Source organism: Leuresthes tenuis, unplaced genomic scaffold, assembly GCF_036924035.1.
Source record: "Leuresthes tenuis unplaced genomic scaffold, fLeuTen1.0.hap1 SCAF_16, whole genome shotgun sequence".
NCBI lineage: Eukaryota > Metazoa > Chordata > Actinopteri > Atheriniformes > Atherinopsidae > Leuresthes > Leuresthes tenuis.
The window spans coordinates 18,091,484-18,106,406 of record NW_027325370.1 but is presented as its reverse complement, the minus strand read 5'-3'; the positions used below and the strand labels follow the sequence as shown (position 1 = coordinate 18,106,406).

Sequence of the window (14,923 nt, the reverse complement as noted above, 5' to 3'; positions counted from 1 at the left end):
AGAGCTTTACTAACAAGTCCACACTCAGGACCAGTCCCCTGTCAATTTATGTGCCGGTAATTTCAGGTTACTACATTTGCAACAGCAAAAACAAAACAAATCTTTGCTCTATTGAGTGTCAGAAAACTGCAATTACTGCTCATAACCCACAATAAAACCTATTCTGCAATTCTGCAATTAAAGTCAGACTAGTTCAAGACACGTAGCCTTAGTCCACACCTCCACTTTAAATTAATATTACAAAACAGACACACACAGACATGGAAGTTTCTAAGGCTGTCTAGTTTTGTTTCACTGTCAGATCTAAAGTTTAAAATTAAGAAAAAAAACTTGTGCCGCTCACCTGCGGTGTGTGAGGAAGCTTCCGTTAGCATGTCCGGATCCATCACAACCAGGGGTGGGGCAGGTCGGCCCCTCTGTCTTGAAGGCCTTCCAGTTGAAGGGCGTCCCATTAAGGAGACCCTCCTTCTGTCTGCGGGCCGCCAGCGGACACCCATAGGCGCTACGGTGCGTGGCGTACTTGCCACTGATGTGGCCCAAGCTGTCACAGCCAGGCACCGGACATCTGCAGAGAGTGAAGGAAAAAGAGATGAGGACGAGGGGAGAGTTCAAAAGATAGAGGAGAAGAAGTGTTGAAGTCAGGCAGCAGGGGGAGAAATAAAAAGGTAGCAAAAGGATTAGACAAGGAGAATCCATATGAAATCTGTAGAGAAGGTTGAGATTATTCTAACAAAAATAAAAAATATACAATTAATTTTTTGGGCCTGATTAATTTACATCAAAATTTTACATCAGTGTTTGACACAGTAGAATTACTTGTTACAGGCATGCTGCTATATTAACAGTTTTGTGTGCAAATGCAATATGAGGCCCATGTTTTTCTCATGTACTGTAATCTATAATACTCTACCTCTACCATGAACTACATTCAGAGTCAGTATCTGCAGTAAGTGTATTTTCCCATCAGTAAGGGCCTTATGGTTTGATTCAATTACGGGGGCAGGTCAGCACCTCTGCATAAGATTCACAGTGACTGTCCTCTCTCTTTCTCTATCTCTCTGTCTTTTATTGCATTTTACTTTTACCGTCAGTCACGCTAAAAGTAGACATTATGGCTTTCTGAGCGGTACGAACTTTAAAAGCTCGGAGTCCTCCTGGTTGTCCTTGGTAGGAGTTTTAATTCCACTTTTCTTGGCACGCGGGCACCCAGAGAGACTGAAAACAGAAAGTATGGAGTTGATAACATAAGGTTGAAAAACTGTCTGGTGAAGTGATTGCTTCATAAAGGGAGAGAACATTAGAAGGAAGAATAATTTTACAGAGGTTGTGCAACCAAATGACAAACCAAACCAATTCAAAAACGCCTAAAGGTGTGAAAATGTGTATGTGTCCCTGTCTAATTCTACCATGAGCTGTCACTAGGCCTCATAGACTTTACTGGGTGTAGGTGTGTTCATGTGAATGTGCGTTTTTCTCTGTGTGTTTGTTACCTTCTGTGAGAGGCGTAGTTTCCTGTAATGTGACCTGAGCCATCACATCCTGGAGTGGGGCATCTGCGAAAAGGAAGAGTGCAATATTTAGCAACAAGAAACAAACTCAGAATCTTTCCCTGTAGTCTTGAAAATTGAGTTATGCAATGAGAGAAGCTTGTTAATTGTGTTCAGGCTCATTGCCATTCAAACTTCCCGTATCTGTCTATAGTGAGCAGTGAAAGGTCTAGTTTCTAGTAAAGAGCACACTGCATGATACAGATATGCAGTTTCATTGTACGTGTACATGAACTGATTGAAGTGAAAGCAAGCATAGACCAATCCAATTGGAGAAAAAAAACACTATGACAGATGCAGCAGCAGCAGCAGCAGAGACAGCAGCCAGCAACAAAAGATTAGTTAACATCAGCAGACAGAATGAAGCATTGTGGCGCTGGACAGTGTCGCTAGCAGTGAGCTGAAGTGGCAGTGAAAAGGCAGTGAAGGTGTGGAGCAGACATACTTGAGTTCTGGGGTGTGGGCCGCCATGAGGGACCGAAGGCTCTTATCAGCGAGAGGACACCCAGACAGACTGAGAGAAAAAGGAGAAAGAGCGAAGGACAGGCAGAGGAAGAGGAGGACGAAAAAGGGGGACGAGGAAAGCGAGGGGTGTGAGGGGATTGAAAAGGAGAAAGGAGAAAGACGTGAGTGAAGGGAAATCAAGAATGCAAGGCATACCAAGGTCATTTAGGAATAAGAGGACAGACAGAAAGAAGTAAATTACTGATGCATATCAAAGTCAATGACCGTCTTTGCTTCCAGGGCTCACACTACATTATTGCCTCTGGCATGTCAGGATCAAATGAAATATATGAATTAGTCTTGCTGTGCCTGCTTTGAACGCAGGCTCAGAGTGGGCAGCAGAGGAAGAGTCTCAGTAGAGCTAACATTTCAAATAAAAGCATATATAGAGAACCGGCTCGCCATTTCACCCAAATAAGCCTGCGACTGTGCATACCTGCGGTGGGACGCATAGTTTCCGGTGATGTGGCCACTGCCATCACAGCCAGGTGTGGGACACCTGCAGACAGAGAGATACACAGAAGAAGAGAGTGAGGCAGATAATCAGATTTAGAAAAAGCAAAGACAGCAAGAACATCTCCAAATGTGAGAATTGAATCGATTACTCTAAGAAGGAAAGAAGAGGCTGATCGAAATGTAACATTTATTTAAACATTTTAACATTAAAATTTTTTATCACACAAACATCCATGTTAACGACAAACAAGCCACACATACAGTGCTGTGCGAATGTGTTGAGCCACCCATCACTTCTTTATATATTGCCTTTGCTAAGTTGTCTGTTATGTGTAGACACAACACTGGTTCATCACTTGAGTTTGGTTCTTTTTATACAAAAAAACACATTCCTCTGAAATTGGTCGGGTACAAGGACTGGACTGAAAATGAGTGCTTCACTCAGCCAATGTCCACAGAAAATCTTTGAAAGACTTTCAGAAAGTCTGGAGAACTATTGTTCAAGACCACTTTAAAAGATTACAACAAAGTCTGACCGTGTGGATGTGAAATATAAAAAAATGAGGGGGGTGCTCAAGACTTTTACTGTGAGTACTGCATGTCCAGAATTTGTCACACGTAGTCTCCCAATTGTAGACAGGGTAGTCATTCTTTATGTATAAATGAGGCTTGTTTGCTGCTCATGTGAACACTGGTTACGGGATACAAAAAACCCTTTAGAGATTTTAAATTTCAACACTCAGGCAGCCTCTCTGTTTCCTTCAATGCTGATTTGGAGAGCTGTAATCATGATGTGTTTCACTCTGTGTAACCAAGATAGCTTTCGGTTTTGACTAAAATGTCTCAACATTTAAGTGACTTTCAAAAAGTTTTGTGACACAGACATTTTTTTATCCCAATCAAAATTGTAATCGTGTTAACCACAACGTTTTAGCCTAAGCTATAATTTATGGTGAACCTGATAGACCTGATGATGTTGCAGTTCTCCGTCTTTTTACTTACGAGAGCAGCTCTTTCTTGCTATCCTTGGGCTGAAACTTGACTTTGAAGTTTGGGGTTGTGACCTCTCCTGGGTACTTCCTCTCCTCCATACAGTCCTGCATCATGTCACAGTCCTCTGGGTCCGATGAGACATATGACTGGCCAGTGTGCTCCATCTACAAAATTATAGCAGTGCTTATAACAAAACTGCCACTGTTTTGTCATTTAATCTTGTCCTGATGTTCTGTTGTGATGAATTATATTAAGGTCTTTTTGGATGATTTCTTCCTTGCATCACTTTCCAGAGTTGTATACAAGCAAAGAAACTTTGTGAAACACCATGTGCACACGACCTCCTTTTATTCTTTTGTAGACATGTCATGTTTCTAAATGCAGAATGTCCTCATAAAAAATTAACATCCAAGGCCCTTTATATTTCTTTTGAAAAAGTTCAAAGGAGTGAAAATTAGCATATGCCAAATCCAGGATGGTGCAATGCACCTGACACACCACCTCTGTTACACAGTGCAATGTTTTAACTGTACAGTAACTCTTGCATTTGACTGAAATAAATGAATAATAGAAGGAGAAAAACGCGACAGGAAAAAAAGGAAAGGCGATTATACAAAGACAGAGTGATGTAAACAAGAGTTTTTCATTCAAAAGGCTTAAGGGGAGTTTTGTCTGTTGTTATTTATGTTGCAATATCTCCTCTGTGACTAATGTAGCAGGAAATACTGCATGTTTGGAGCTTGTTCCTTTATTCTGTCTAATTGCACTGACCTCGTCTGTTTCCTCCTCCCTTTGGCGGTTGGGTTTGGTGAAATCTAGAGGTCCCTCCCAGTCCTCCTGCTTGTATGTGTGTTGGTTTGGTGATGTCATTCCACTGTTTCCACCATGATGGAGCGAAGAAGAGGAGGAGGAGGAAGGGTCTGGGGACCGAACACCGGGGCTGGTGCCTGACAGACTGCCTTCTCGTTTAATGGGTTTCTTCATACTCAGGTCCAGGGTGCCATTCTCATCTACCTCAATGTCCATTTCCTGGGAAGAAAGTGTAGAATATTCAATTGGATGGACTAACTAATTATTTCTGAATGTCTTTCTGTGTCCCACAGTTAGAGCCCCAAATCAAGAATTTTTTTACATCAAAGAAAGATAAATTTATTATCAAATAATTGGAGGAATTACTGCAATCATATCAAATTAAATGATTTATGTGAATTATCTTTTTGTTTCATTATGCAAGGGCATTTACAAAAGCTAAATTGAGTCTTGACATTCTGGCCATTCTCTTAGCAGGCCAATTAATCATTAGCTACCTATCTTACACACTCATGTTGGACGGGGAACCAAAAATGAACCTTTTAATGTTAATTTTTATTTTTCATATTTGAAAAAAAAATTATAAAAACAGTCATAACTATTAACACTGTTAACTTACTTTACTGCTCACTGTATTAAGTTAACTGGCTGCATATTTAGGGTGTGTAGCTTTTAGCATAGTTGTGTAGCTATGTAGCATAAGCTAAATAAGAAAAGCTGTGAGTCACTGTGTCAGTGCATTATTTGTAATTTTCTTTTTTAGTGAATGGAGAGTGTCAGAACCAGTTCATTCTTTATTCAGTTAGATAGCTACAGTACTGCTCACACCCAGTGATCAGGCCATAAAAAGCCTTATAGACCAATAGCCATTTTATTGCCATACCTAACAGTACTCAGCTGGCTAACAGGCTAGCAACTACTGAGCTTACTGGAAGAGGTGTGAAGTTGACCAAATAGTCATTCAGTGATAGATTTGAAATGTTGGAGATCATTTACATAATTCACTGTTGATATTTCAAATGCATTTTAAAGACAACTTTGGGGCTACATGTTTAATTTGTAAATAATACATAAAATCTATTATTCTGAAATATGAATAGCTAAACCTGGCTGCTCTTGTGCACTTCAGTTTATAAAAGGCAGCCCTGTAGGATGTTTGTTTATTTTTATTATTGATTATTTTAATTATATCTTCTTGCCAAAACTACATTTCTGTACAAGATATATTTCTGTTGACTTCTAAATTCTTATATCCCGAACACAAACTAACTTTCATGGGGTAAAATTATATATTTTTTGCAGCTCCACCTGCTTGTAAAATTGTCCCCAAACTTGAACTAAAGAAGCAATTATTCAGTCATAGCCTACAGTATTAGTATTGGATTTCAACTGACTCCGACTCAGATTCCAGATCAGTCCCTAGTTGATCTGCACAGCTTAGGCCCGCTCTTGGATTGGTGCCTTGCTGGACAACAGTTTGCTTTGCTTTGCTACCAGGCACACTAGTTTTTTTCTTTTTATCTCCCTAAAACCATGTTAGAAAATCAAAAAATGATGAAGCAGTCAGTTTCTCTCTTCTGTGAGGCAAAAAGGCCTTTAAAAATCACAATATGGGGGAAACTAGTGCTTCAATTACACCTCCTGTGCACAGAGAGGCAAATGAGTTAGTGAGTGAAAAATAAAGAGGTACAGACAAACACAGAGACTGTGAGACTTACATGGGAAGGAAGAGATGGAGATAAAATATAGTAAAAGGAGATGTGAAAAGAAAATGAAAGAAAGAGTGGCGGGGGTGGAGAAACAGAGTGGGAGATCCGTCCGGCAGATAATGAAAAAAGCTACCTGGTGTAAAAGTAATCCAGGGAACTGGCAGTCAGCCAAATTCAATAACAACATGAAAAGTGTGTGGGGTGGAGGGATAAAACGATGAAAGGGGATGGGAGAGGTGATGCAACTGAATCTCAACACCATCCTGTTGCTGTAAGCCAATGCCTCCTGATGATATATTCATGCATGGTTGATGGGGAAAGAAAAAAAAAGATGAACTAGAGGAGAGGAGAAGGCACACCCTCTGCTATCTCCTCTCATCTTACCAGCTGTGGCCTGAAATGTTTCATCTGCACTACAATCAGCTTATGATCATACTCTGAGTGCAATGGTGAGAATAACAGGGCAACACTTAAACTTTTTGAAGAACTGGGGCACCGGGAGAAAACTATAAGGTTTACCTTATTTTGTGGCTTGGTGCTGAGGTTCTCCGGTTTCTCCCAGCAGCGAGTGGACAGGTTGAGGATGGCAGTGGCAGCCATGTGAGCAGCTTCGGCATCATGGGAGTAGTCGTAGGCCAAGGCGGAGCTTTTCCCATAAGCATGGAGACTAAGACTGGGTGACGATGACTTGGGGAATGAGGGCTTAGCTGTAGGAGGACAGAGAGTTAACTTTGACACCAGTGGGTAAAACAAGTGCATACAACCAACATTCATTTATACTGAAAGTCAATACTAAGTGATAATATAAAGGTAGACTAATGTAAATGACAAAATGCAGATATACTAAAGCAAAAAGCAAGAGGCATGGAAAGAAAATGGTGTGGTAAGTGGTAATGCTCGAAAGCGCTCTAATTTAAAGTACTCAAAAGTTCCAGCAGATAGCTATTCATAAGAAAAAACACCTAATTACAGTTTAGCTGTCTTAAAGGAGCTAGTTGTTGGATTTTGTTAGGTTTATGCTGACCTAGGGTAACAATTTTGATTTGCCACTAGAGTGCAAAACCACAGCTTGTTGCTTTTACACACTGGTTTCTGCATTGATTAGCCACACAAGATATAGCTAATTTCAATAACTCAATAAGTCTTCTTATATGAAATACTGTGCAAAAGACTTGAGCCACCTCTCATTTCTTTATATTTTAGAAAAACAGGAAAAAGGTCAATTGATTTTATTGAAATATGTACAAACATAAATGGACAGCAAATTAGACTAAAATAGAGTTTGTAGAATTCTAACACGTTTGAAAGTCAGTATTTGGTCTGAGAAGCTTTATTCTCCAACACAGCCTGAACCCTCTTAGACAAGCTTTCTGTCATTTCTTTAAGTAGTCTTCCGAAATAGTTCTCCAGGTTTCTTGAAGGACATCCCAAAGCTCTTCTTTGGATGACATCCAGCGGATCATTCTCTGTCAAAATGATCCGCCACTGCTTCAATAATGTTGAGGTCCGGGCTCTGGGGAGGATTCATCCCTCCATAAGACCTGTTGCCACTGATTTTCAGTCCACTTCTTGTGTCATTTGGCATAGCTCAGCCTTTTCTCCCTGTTTCCCTTCCTTAAGAATGGCTTCTTGACAGCCACCCTTCCATGGAGACCATTTCTGATGAGGCTTGGGCCAACAGTAGATGGATCAGCTGAAGGTCCAGATGCATCTCTCAGGTCCTGTGTCAGGTCTTTGCTGGATTCTTTCCTTTTTCTTAAGGACATCACTTTCAGATACTGTTCATCTGCTGTAGATAGTTTTTTTAGGCCTGACTCTTTTGTCCCCCACTTGTCCAGTTTCCTCAAATGTTTTAAGGACACACTGCACACCGTGCTGAGCTATGCCAAGTTTTCAGCTAATAGCTCTTTGAGAATAATCTTGTTGGTACAAAAATACTATTTTCTGTCTGTCAAACTGTGTTATCTTTGGTATTTTTGGTCTGAAATTAGTCAGGTACAAGGACTGGACCGAAAATCGGTGTCCAAAGAAAATCTTCGAAAGAACTTCAGAAATCCTGGAGAAGTATTGCTCAAGACCACTTTGAAAGATAATGAGAAAGTGTCTCACTGGAAGCAAAATATTAAGAAATAAAGAGTGGCTCAAGTCTTTTATAGAGTACTGTATATACAGCAAGCTGTAGGAGACGATGGGCAACTGGTCCAGCTTCAAATTTAGCAGACATAATTGTTCTAAATCTTCTCATCTAACTTATTTGACATGAAACCAAAAGTTGAATGTAAAGACAAAAAAAAAATGTAAAAACAAACAAGAAAAGGTATATCTAACTAGTTCTGCGTATCACATCCCCACCAGAGCCACAGAGGCTAAACCAGTCATCAAGTCTTACTTTTGAAGGCTTTGGGTGAAGTTTCGCTGGTGGTCATCTTTGGAGCAAGCGTGCGCTTCCCAAACACTTGAGCGTCAAAACTTGCATAATCGAAGGAGACCTTGGAGTATTTCTCCAGTTCCTTGGCCAAGTTGGCGCGAGGCGTGGAAGGCCCCATGTTGGGCCTGTAGCTGCCGTACTGGGGCACCTCCAGCTGCTTCACAAAGCACATGGGCCTGTAGGGTGGAGGGGGAAGAGGACGTCAGTATGGAGCCGTGAAGAGTGGGGATTAAAGAGGAAATAAAGCATACAGCAGAAAAGATTAGGAGAGATGAGAAAAAGAGGATTGAAAAGAGGAAAAAAGAGACGCAAAATAAAAACTGGGAGGAGAAAAAGAGTAAAAGAATGAGAGAAAGAGGCAGAGCAAAATAGAAAGAGTAAAGATAGGGGCAACGGTGTACTTAGTAGGAGTGCAGCAGGATTAAAAGCTCTCTTATCAGCAGAGGGCACATTTGCATGTTGTACAGCATGGAATTTATGAGCTTTAAGCCCTCTCGTTTTCCTGGAGAGCCTGAGCTTTTGTCAGACCTGTTGGCATAAATCCACTGATAGACCAAAGAGAGGTAGAAAGAGGAGAGAAGGGGGGGTGGTGTAAGAAAGAAGAGGGAGGTAGAGGTAAAGGAAGAGGAGTGACCTTCCTTATGTTTGTTTTTCTTCTTTTCTTTTTCTGCACTCTCTTTCCACCATATTTCTAAGCCCTCCGCCTAATTTTTTCCCTCCTCTGCCACTGAATATGGTGACTGATGTCCATATCGTAGTCTCTGGCCACCAACCATGTGCTCATTAATAAGCTACATGACCTGGCCTGTGGTCACATGGCCATCACCAACAGCCACGCAGCAGAGCCAATTTAAAGGAAGACTCTCAAAACAGTGAAAAACTTTCTATCACTGATCACAGGGGATTTTTTTTTACCCCCTTTTTATTAATTCAACATGGATGCCATTAGAACATGAATTGAATGAGGAATTCAGCTCTGCATATAACGGACAAGCAAGCTCATTTGAATAACAATCTGAGGAGGAAAAACAAAGCAAGCCTTATTGTATTTTAATCCAATGCTTTGTCCAACCACTGATGAGGTTTTCCTCTAGGAAAGCAATTATTTTTCCTACCACCCCCCCTTCCCACCCACAATGCCCCTATAACTTGCATAATTAGCATATCGGTTGCATTATTAATTAAAATACCAACGAGGGAGAGCGCGGACTTAGCATAATACCAGTGTCTAGTTTGTGTTAATTATCATTCTTTTGGCCATGATCACGGCGCCTGGCTGGTTTGGAAAGATGAATAGAGATAAAGACTTCTTTGCATTTGAGGTAACAGTAATGATTAGCCTGCCAGACTGGATGCTTCAAGACTTTGTTATTATTGAGCCATTCACAGGACAGCTCCACCTCTGGTAACCAAGGTCAGGATTGTCTCTGTGGTTTCCAGGTGGCTCAGTCGCAAGACCTCGTCAAGGACTCAGCTGTGAGGGGCTGGGATTGAAAGAGACAGCTTTTATGTAGATGGAAGGGTCATTAGACCCAGTCTACCTTAGCTCGTACCACTCATTATCTTATCTACAATAATGGGACTGTGAATAAGGGGAAAAGGGTCGCAACACAGGTCCAAAACACAACCCAGTACCTTAAGTACTATAACTTGTAGTTTAAACAATGAAAATAAAGCTTAAAAAGAGCTTTAAAAAGCTTTGCTTTATCCAATTGAAATACATTTCCAATCAACCTAAAAAAATATATTTCCAATTGTTTTATTTTTAATGTACAGGCAAAGCGATGCCTTAGACATGAAAAATAGTCTGGTTCTCAACCCATTAAGTTGACGTCGGGTTCTGTGTCTTTGGAATGTTGTTTCATAGAGCAGCAGTGCACTCCTTAATGTGTTCTGATGCGAGTAACAAGTAACCGTACATTTATGTGTAAATATGTAAAAAGTCTTAGCACCTCTAGGCTAGGTTCATGCACTGCAGTCTCATGGCAGAACTTTAATATATTGATTTGTGTCCACAGACACACAATCTTTGCTGTTTTTTTGGTGCCACTGAACACCAAAATAACTCCAAAGAGTAACGCAGTGCCACAGCCTTTTGTGAGATAGTCTGTGGGTCGGTTGGATGTAATTTGGCTTGTGGGACAAGAAGTGTAAACATGTTGGCTTTGAGAGTTACATCGTGAGATTTATGATGAATTTTCCTGCATTTCGGTGTAAAAATTATGCAACTAGGGTGAGTGAAAAACATGAAGAGTTATTCAGCCTCTTCCTTTCTGGTGGAGATCAATTCCATATAGCTTTTAACACCCCGTCCATTCACTTGAAAGGGGATTTTTGCAATGCAGGGGTGAATTCATTTGACTTTTTTTTTTATTTTTTGCCACCAAAGCTCGATGTTTGGATACTTTTTTTGAAGACCCACCTCAGCACTCTGTCATTGGGGCTTCCTTTCAGGTGCTCAGGACCTGGTTGAGTGAGAAGCTGCTTATCGTGACTTTTGGACAGCTTCTCAGCAGCAGCGATGGGACAACCCGAGAGACTGGAAGGGAAGAAGAGCGGTGAATATTAAAAGGAGGTATGCTGCTGACCATGTAAATCTGCATCACGCTGATGTGGGCTGACACATTTTCTATCTTGCATGCATGTGCTTGCAAATAACACAAGGGGAAACGCAAGCCTTGTGCAAAACGCTTTCACCTACAGAAATACACACATTCAAACAACACAGATAAATAACAGTACAAATAATATACCTGCGGTGCGTGTTGCGGTTGCTGTTTACATGGCCTTGACCAGTGCAGCCAGGAGTTGGACACTTCAGCACATTTTCATGCATGGCCAGAACTAAGTAGAAGACAAGCAATCACAGATTCAGAGGAAATATACAGTCTTAACAGCTTTTCCATGTACATGACTGTGTGTAAACTGAGGGTTGAAATCTATATTTCTTTCTTCTTCTTTGTCTGGACTGGTGCCTCTTGAGTGTGGACATATGAGAAAATGGTAGGAAAAAACACCAACTGTCCTCAATTTCAGAATAAATACCTCCTGATTTGGTTTACTAAACTAAGTTTCATGAGCGAGACAAAAACAAGCATCAGCTCTGTGTTGCTCAAATTCCAAAACATAGGAAAAAATGCAGAATTAGATGGCAAACTATGAAGTCCAAGGTTCACTAATTGAGCATGTGGACAACACATCAATGTATATGTTTTTTTTTTATTTATGTTGCAATTCATTTAAATTAACACCTGTTGGGAGCTTATGTATAAAGTAGAGCTGAATCAGAAACCAGAAAAACTCATCCTAGGAGAGGCATCTCTTTTATTTCATTTTCTATCTTTCAAACTGAAATAAAAAGATAAATAAAATAACTCACTCTCTGGGGGGATCCTGTCCTTGTGCGGACAGCCTGAAAGGCTGCGGTGGTGAGGGTAAAGACCGGTCACGTGGCCTGTCCCATCACACCCCGGCGTGGGACACTTGATTTCTCTTTTCTCTGGCCTGGCACTCTCTGGATAACATGGGGAACAGGTAAGAGAAAGCAGGAAAGAAGGATGAGTAAAGAAGGGGAGAAAAAGGGTGATGAGGTGGACAGAAAAGGGGAAGGAAATAGAGGTGGATAGTGGAAGGTGGGATGAGTAAAGAGGACAAAAGAGAGTGGTTAATGCCATCAGACAGTCTGCTTGGTTGAGCATGAAATCTAGACATATTTCAGACAACTGTACAAAAGCAACACCATCTCTGTCACTTCATGTCTTATGCATCGGTGTGAATGCACAAGGTGCATCAGACTAAATGTGATTTGCATGTTTCTATCCTGACTGTTTAGATCATTTGTGCCCTCTTGCTGCACTTGCCTGATCTCGTTTAGATTTCGGACAAAACAACACCTGAAAATTGATCAAGAAAAAAAAAACCCCACCTCAATATAAAATTTACCCTTAATTAAAATCGCCTCCTTCACCCTGCTGCTTTTGGAGGTAGGCCAGCAGGTATCTGTGGCAGTGGTGAGAGGAAAAAAGGAGCAAGAGGATGGTGTGATGCTCTATTGGCCTTCAAATTGAATGTTAACGAGACATGCATCTCCTAATTAGCGATGAGCAGAGCAGGAACGTCGCCACAGGAGGGAGTTGAGGCCAAGGAGAGGGCAGCACTACCAGGCATGTAATCACACTGCAGCTTTAGCGTGAGCATGACAAGTGGGCAGAGTGCCAGCAGTGAAATACAAGGCCCGAACACATGCAGCACGTAAACAAACACTCAACATATGCAGACTGTGGAAAAACCTGCACTCCTCCTTCTTCTATCTCGATATGCTGCTCTTTCTCTCTTCAAACCCTTCCTTTCCACTCTTCATGGAAGTCTATTCAGCTGGAGCCACTTCATCCCTTTACAATGGGGAAAAGGATCTAAACGGAGCTCTGTGAGTCATTGCTGTTCATTTGGCACGCTGTGTTTACTTGAACGCTCTGCTCCTGTCATTAAGCTCAGGACATGACAACTCACGCTGGTTTAGTTTAAAAGTTTCTACACACTAACCTATGATTGTTGATTGTGTGCCTTTGCTTTTCATTATGTTTAGTTATTAAAATCCTATTACTTTGTACAGTATTAGATGACAATGATACGCCGCTTAAGAAGGTTTGCTTAATATGAAGTTTAACTTTGAACTACGGCAGCCTTAAAAGACAAGTTGGAATGCAAAATTTATTGCAGTTCATTTATATACATTACATTTTATACATTTGAGTGTGATCTAAACTGTTTTCTTCTCTTTGTATAAGACTTGAGAACAGATTTTTTTAAACGCGGTGCAGGGGTAATCTTTATCAATGGGTTTCTTGCTTACAACCATTAATGGATGCACTCATGTCCAGAGGTCAAAACCACCACTAGTGATCACAGCATTGTAATAAACCTCTTTAATAATTGCACTTCATTTTTTAATTTTTTAAAAGGCTGATCACCTGTTTTTTTTTGTGTGTCAAGTCAAACTGTACAACCTGCCACATTTAACAGAAAATTACATCTACTGTAAAAGACACTTCAAACCACACCTTGACAGGAATAGCATGGGGATCTTACACCGCCTTAGCAATTTTGAGGCACGATTTCTTTTTTGTCACTGTACAAAGTGTAGCAAATTTTCAAGCAGTTCATGATGACAGATTTATGTAAGATTTTTATATAAACAGCCAAACACACGAGGCTGAGTGATGCTTTCTGCCCCCAGGCTGCTAACGTACATTTGTGATGATGATATTTATGCGAACGCACACGTATCTTTTGTGGGAAAACCTGGATTTTCTTACTAAGTTGATAACCAGCAGCATGATACCTGCTTATCAGGGTTAGTTTAACTTCATAGGACAGATCCAGAGTTCAGTGAAAGCAACAAAAACCAGACTGTTGCTAGTTAAGTTAAAACTGCTCTCAGTCACACAAACACAGGAAACCACATCAGACAACAACTGACATCCAATTAAAACATAATTGTAACAACATTTAAAATCCCACTCATTGTATAAAATCTAAATTGCGCAGGTAAATGTTTATTAATAGCAGATATGACAGTTACGTGGACTAAGTTGTTGATACATAATATATGTGTTTTGTGTTTTGAGTGGATGAAGAAATTTAACCTCATCTGGTAGGACAAATTACTGCTTTTATTTCTACTTACGAAACAGACAAGTGGCTGTCTGGGTGTTAGATGCCCCAAAGTGCAGCAATCTTGGGCAAAGTGAGATTTACAAAAATAAAAACTTTTGCAATAAGTGTTGTATAGTTACCTTTACATTTCAGTAGAATATATGTAAAACAAGCAAGCTTATTTAGCCTTTAAACAGAGCCGTACTAGCTCATGCTTCAGTTTAAAAATGAAGAAACATCACCTCTGATCATCACATTTAGGGCACAGACTTGAAACTGTTTAAGCGTCAGTCAGACTCTTTCTTCTATTGTTTTGTCTAAATTGGATTTTTCTTTCAAGACCTTGGAAAAAAAGTCTTTCTGGTGGTGATAATTGGGTCTAAAATGTAGCTTTGCAACTATTCTTAATGGAAAGCAAATCAAGACATCCACCAGTGAGCCGTGATTGGTCCCTGAGGCACATTTATTGCTCTTTAACACATTTATTTGGCTGTTCATTGGCTGGATAAACATGTTGTTGTAAGATCACTAGATTAATGTAAATGTAAATGTAAAAATCAACAGACCTATCAAAAAGCTGGCAGAACTACACTACTATTGTGAATCTGATGTAGCTAAGATTAAAAAAAATTCAAGGAGGACTCAGGTCCAGTTCCAGTTCCCTTGGCCATTCTGTCTGTTTTGCATGAATAAAGTGTCCCTTTTCTTTTAGGGGTCAAGCTGTTATATATTTGACACCTTATTCCTGAAAAACAGAGGGATAGGGCCAAGGGAAGGAGCTGGGAATAGTCCTAAATGTGTATGATCTACAGCCTATATTG

The 14,923-nt window shown here is 40.4% G+C and overlaps 2 protein-coding genes across 6 annotated transcripts in view; both read right to left on the bottom strand.

Moving 5' to 3' along the window:
• tmed4 (transmembrane p24 trafficking protein 4) overlaps positions 1 to 14,923 on the bottom strand; it is a 260,820-nt gene that overhangs the window by 87,779 nt on the left and 158,118 nt on the right. The window lies entirely within an intron of this gene.
• Positions 1 to 14,923, bottom strand: part of myt1b (myelin transcription factor 1b) — a 135,270-nt gene that overhangs the window by 8,522 nt on the left and 111,825 nt on the right. For 3 of the 5 annotated variants that reach the window (XM_072367956.1, XM_072367960.1, XM_072367958.1), the window contains exons 8-19: positions 11,827 to 11,961; positions 11,201 to 11,291; positions 10,870 to 10,986; positions 8,409 to 8,623; positions 6,539 to 6,726; positions 4,272 to 4,529; positions 3,510 to 3,664; positions 2,488 to 2,550; positions 1,993 to 2,061; positions 1,491 to 1,553; positions 1,135 to 1,215; positions 344 to 565 (exon numbers count right to left, since the gene is read on the bottom strand). In XM_072367956.1, the coding sequence (XP_072224057.1) occupies positions 344 to 565; positions 1,135 to 1,215; positions 1,491 to 1,553; positions 1,993 to 2,061; positions 2,488 to 2,550; positions 3,510 to 3,664; positions 4,272 to 4,529; positions 6,539 to 6,726; positions 8,409 to 8,623; positions 10,870 to 10,986; positions 11,201 to 11,291; positions 11,827 to 11,961 (1,657 nt within the window). The remainder of the gene's footprint in view (positions 1 to 343; positions 566 to 1,134; positions 1,216 to 1,490; positions 1,554 to 1,992; positions 2,062 to 2,487; positions 2,551 to 3,509; positions 3,665 to 4,271; positions 4,530 to 6,538; positions 6,727 to 8,408; positions 8,624 to 10,869; positions 10,987 to 11,200; positions 11,292 to 11,826; positions 11,962 to 14,923) is intronic. The other 2 variants (XM_072367957.1, XM_072367959.1) reach the window with 2 other exon arrangements.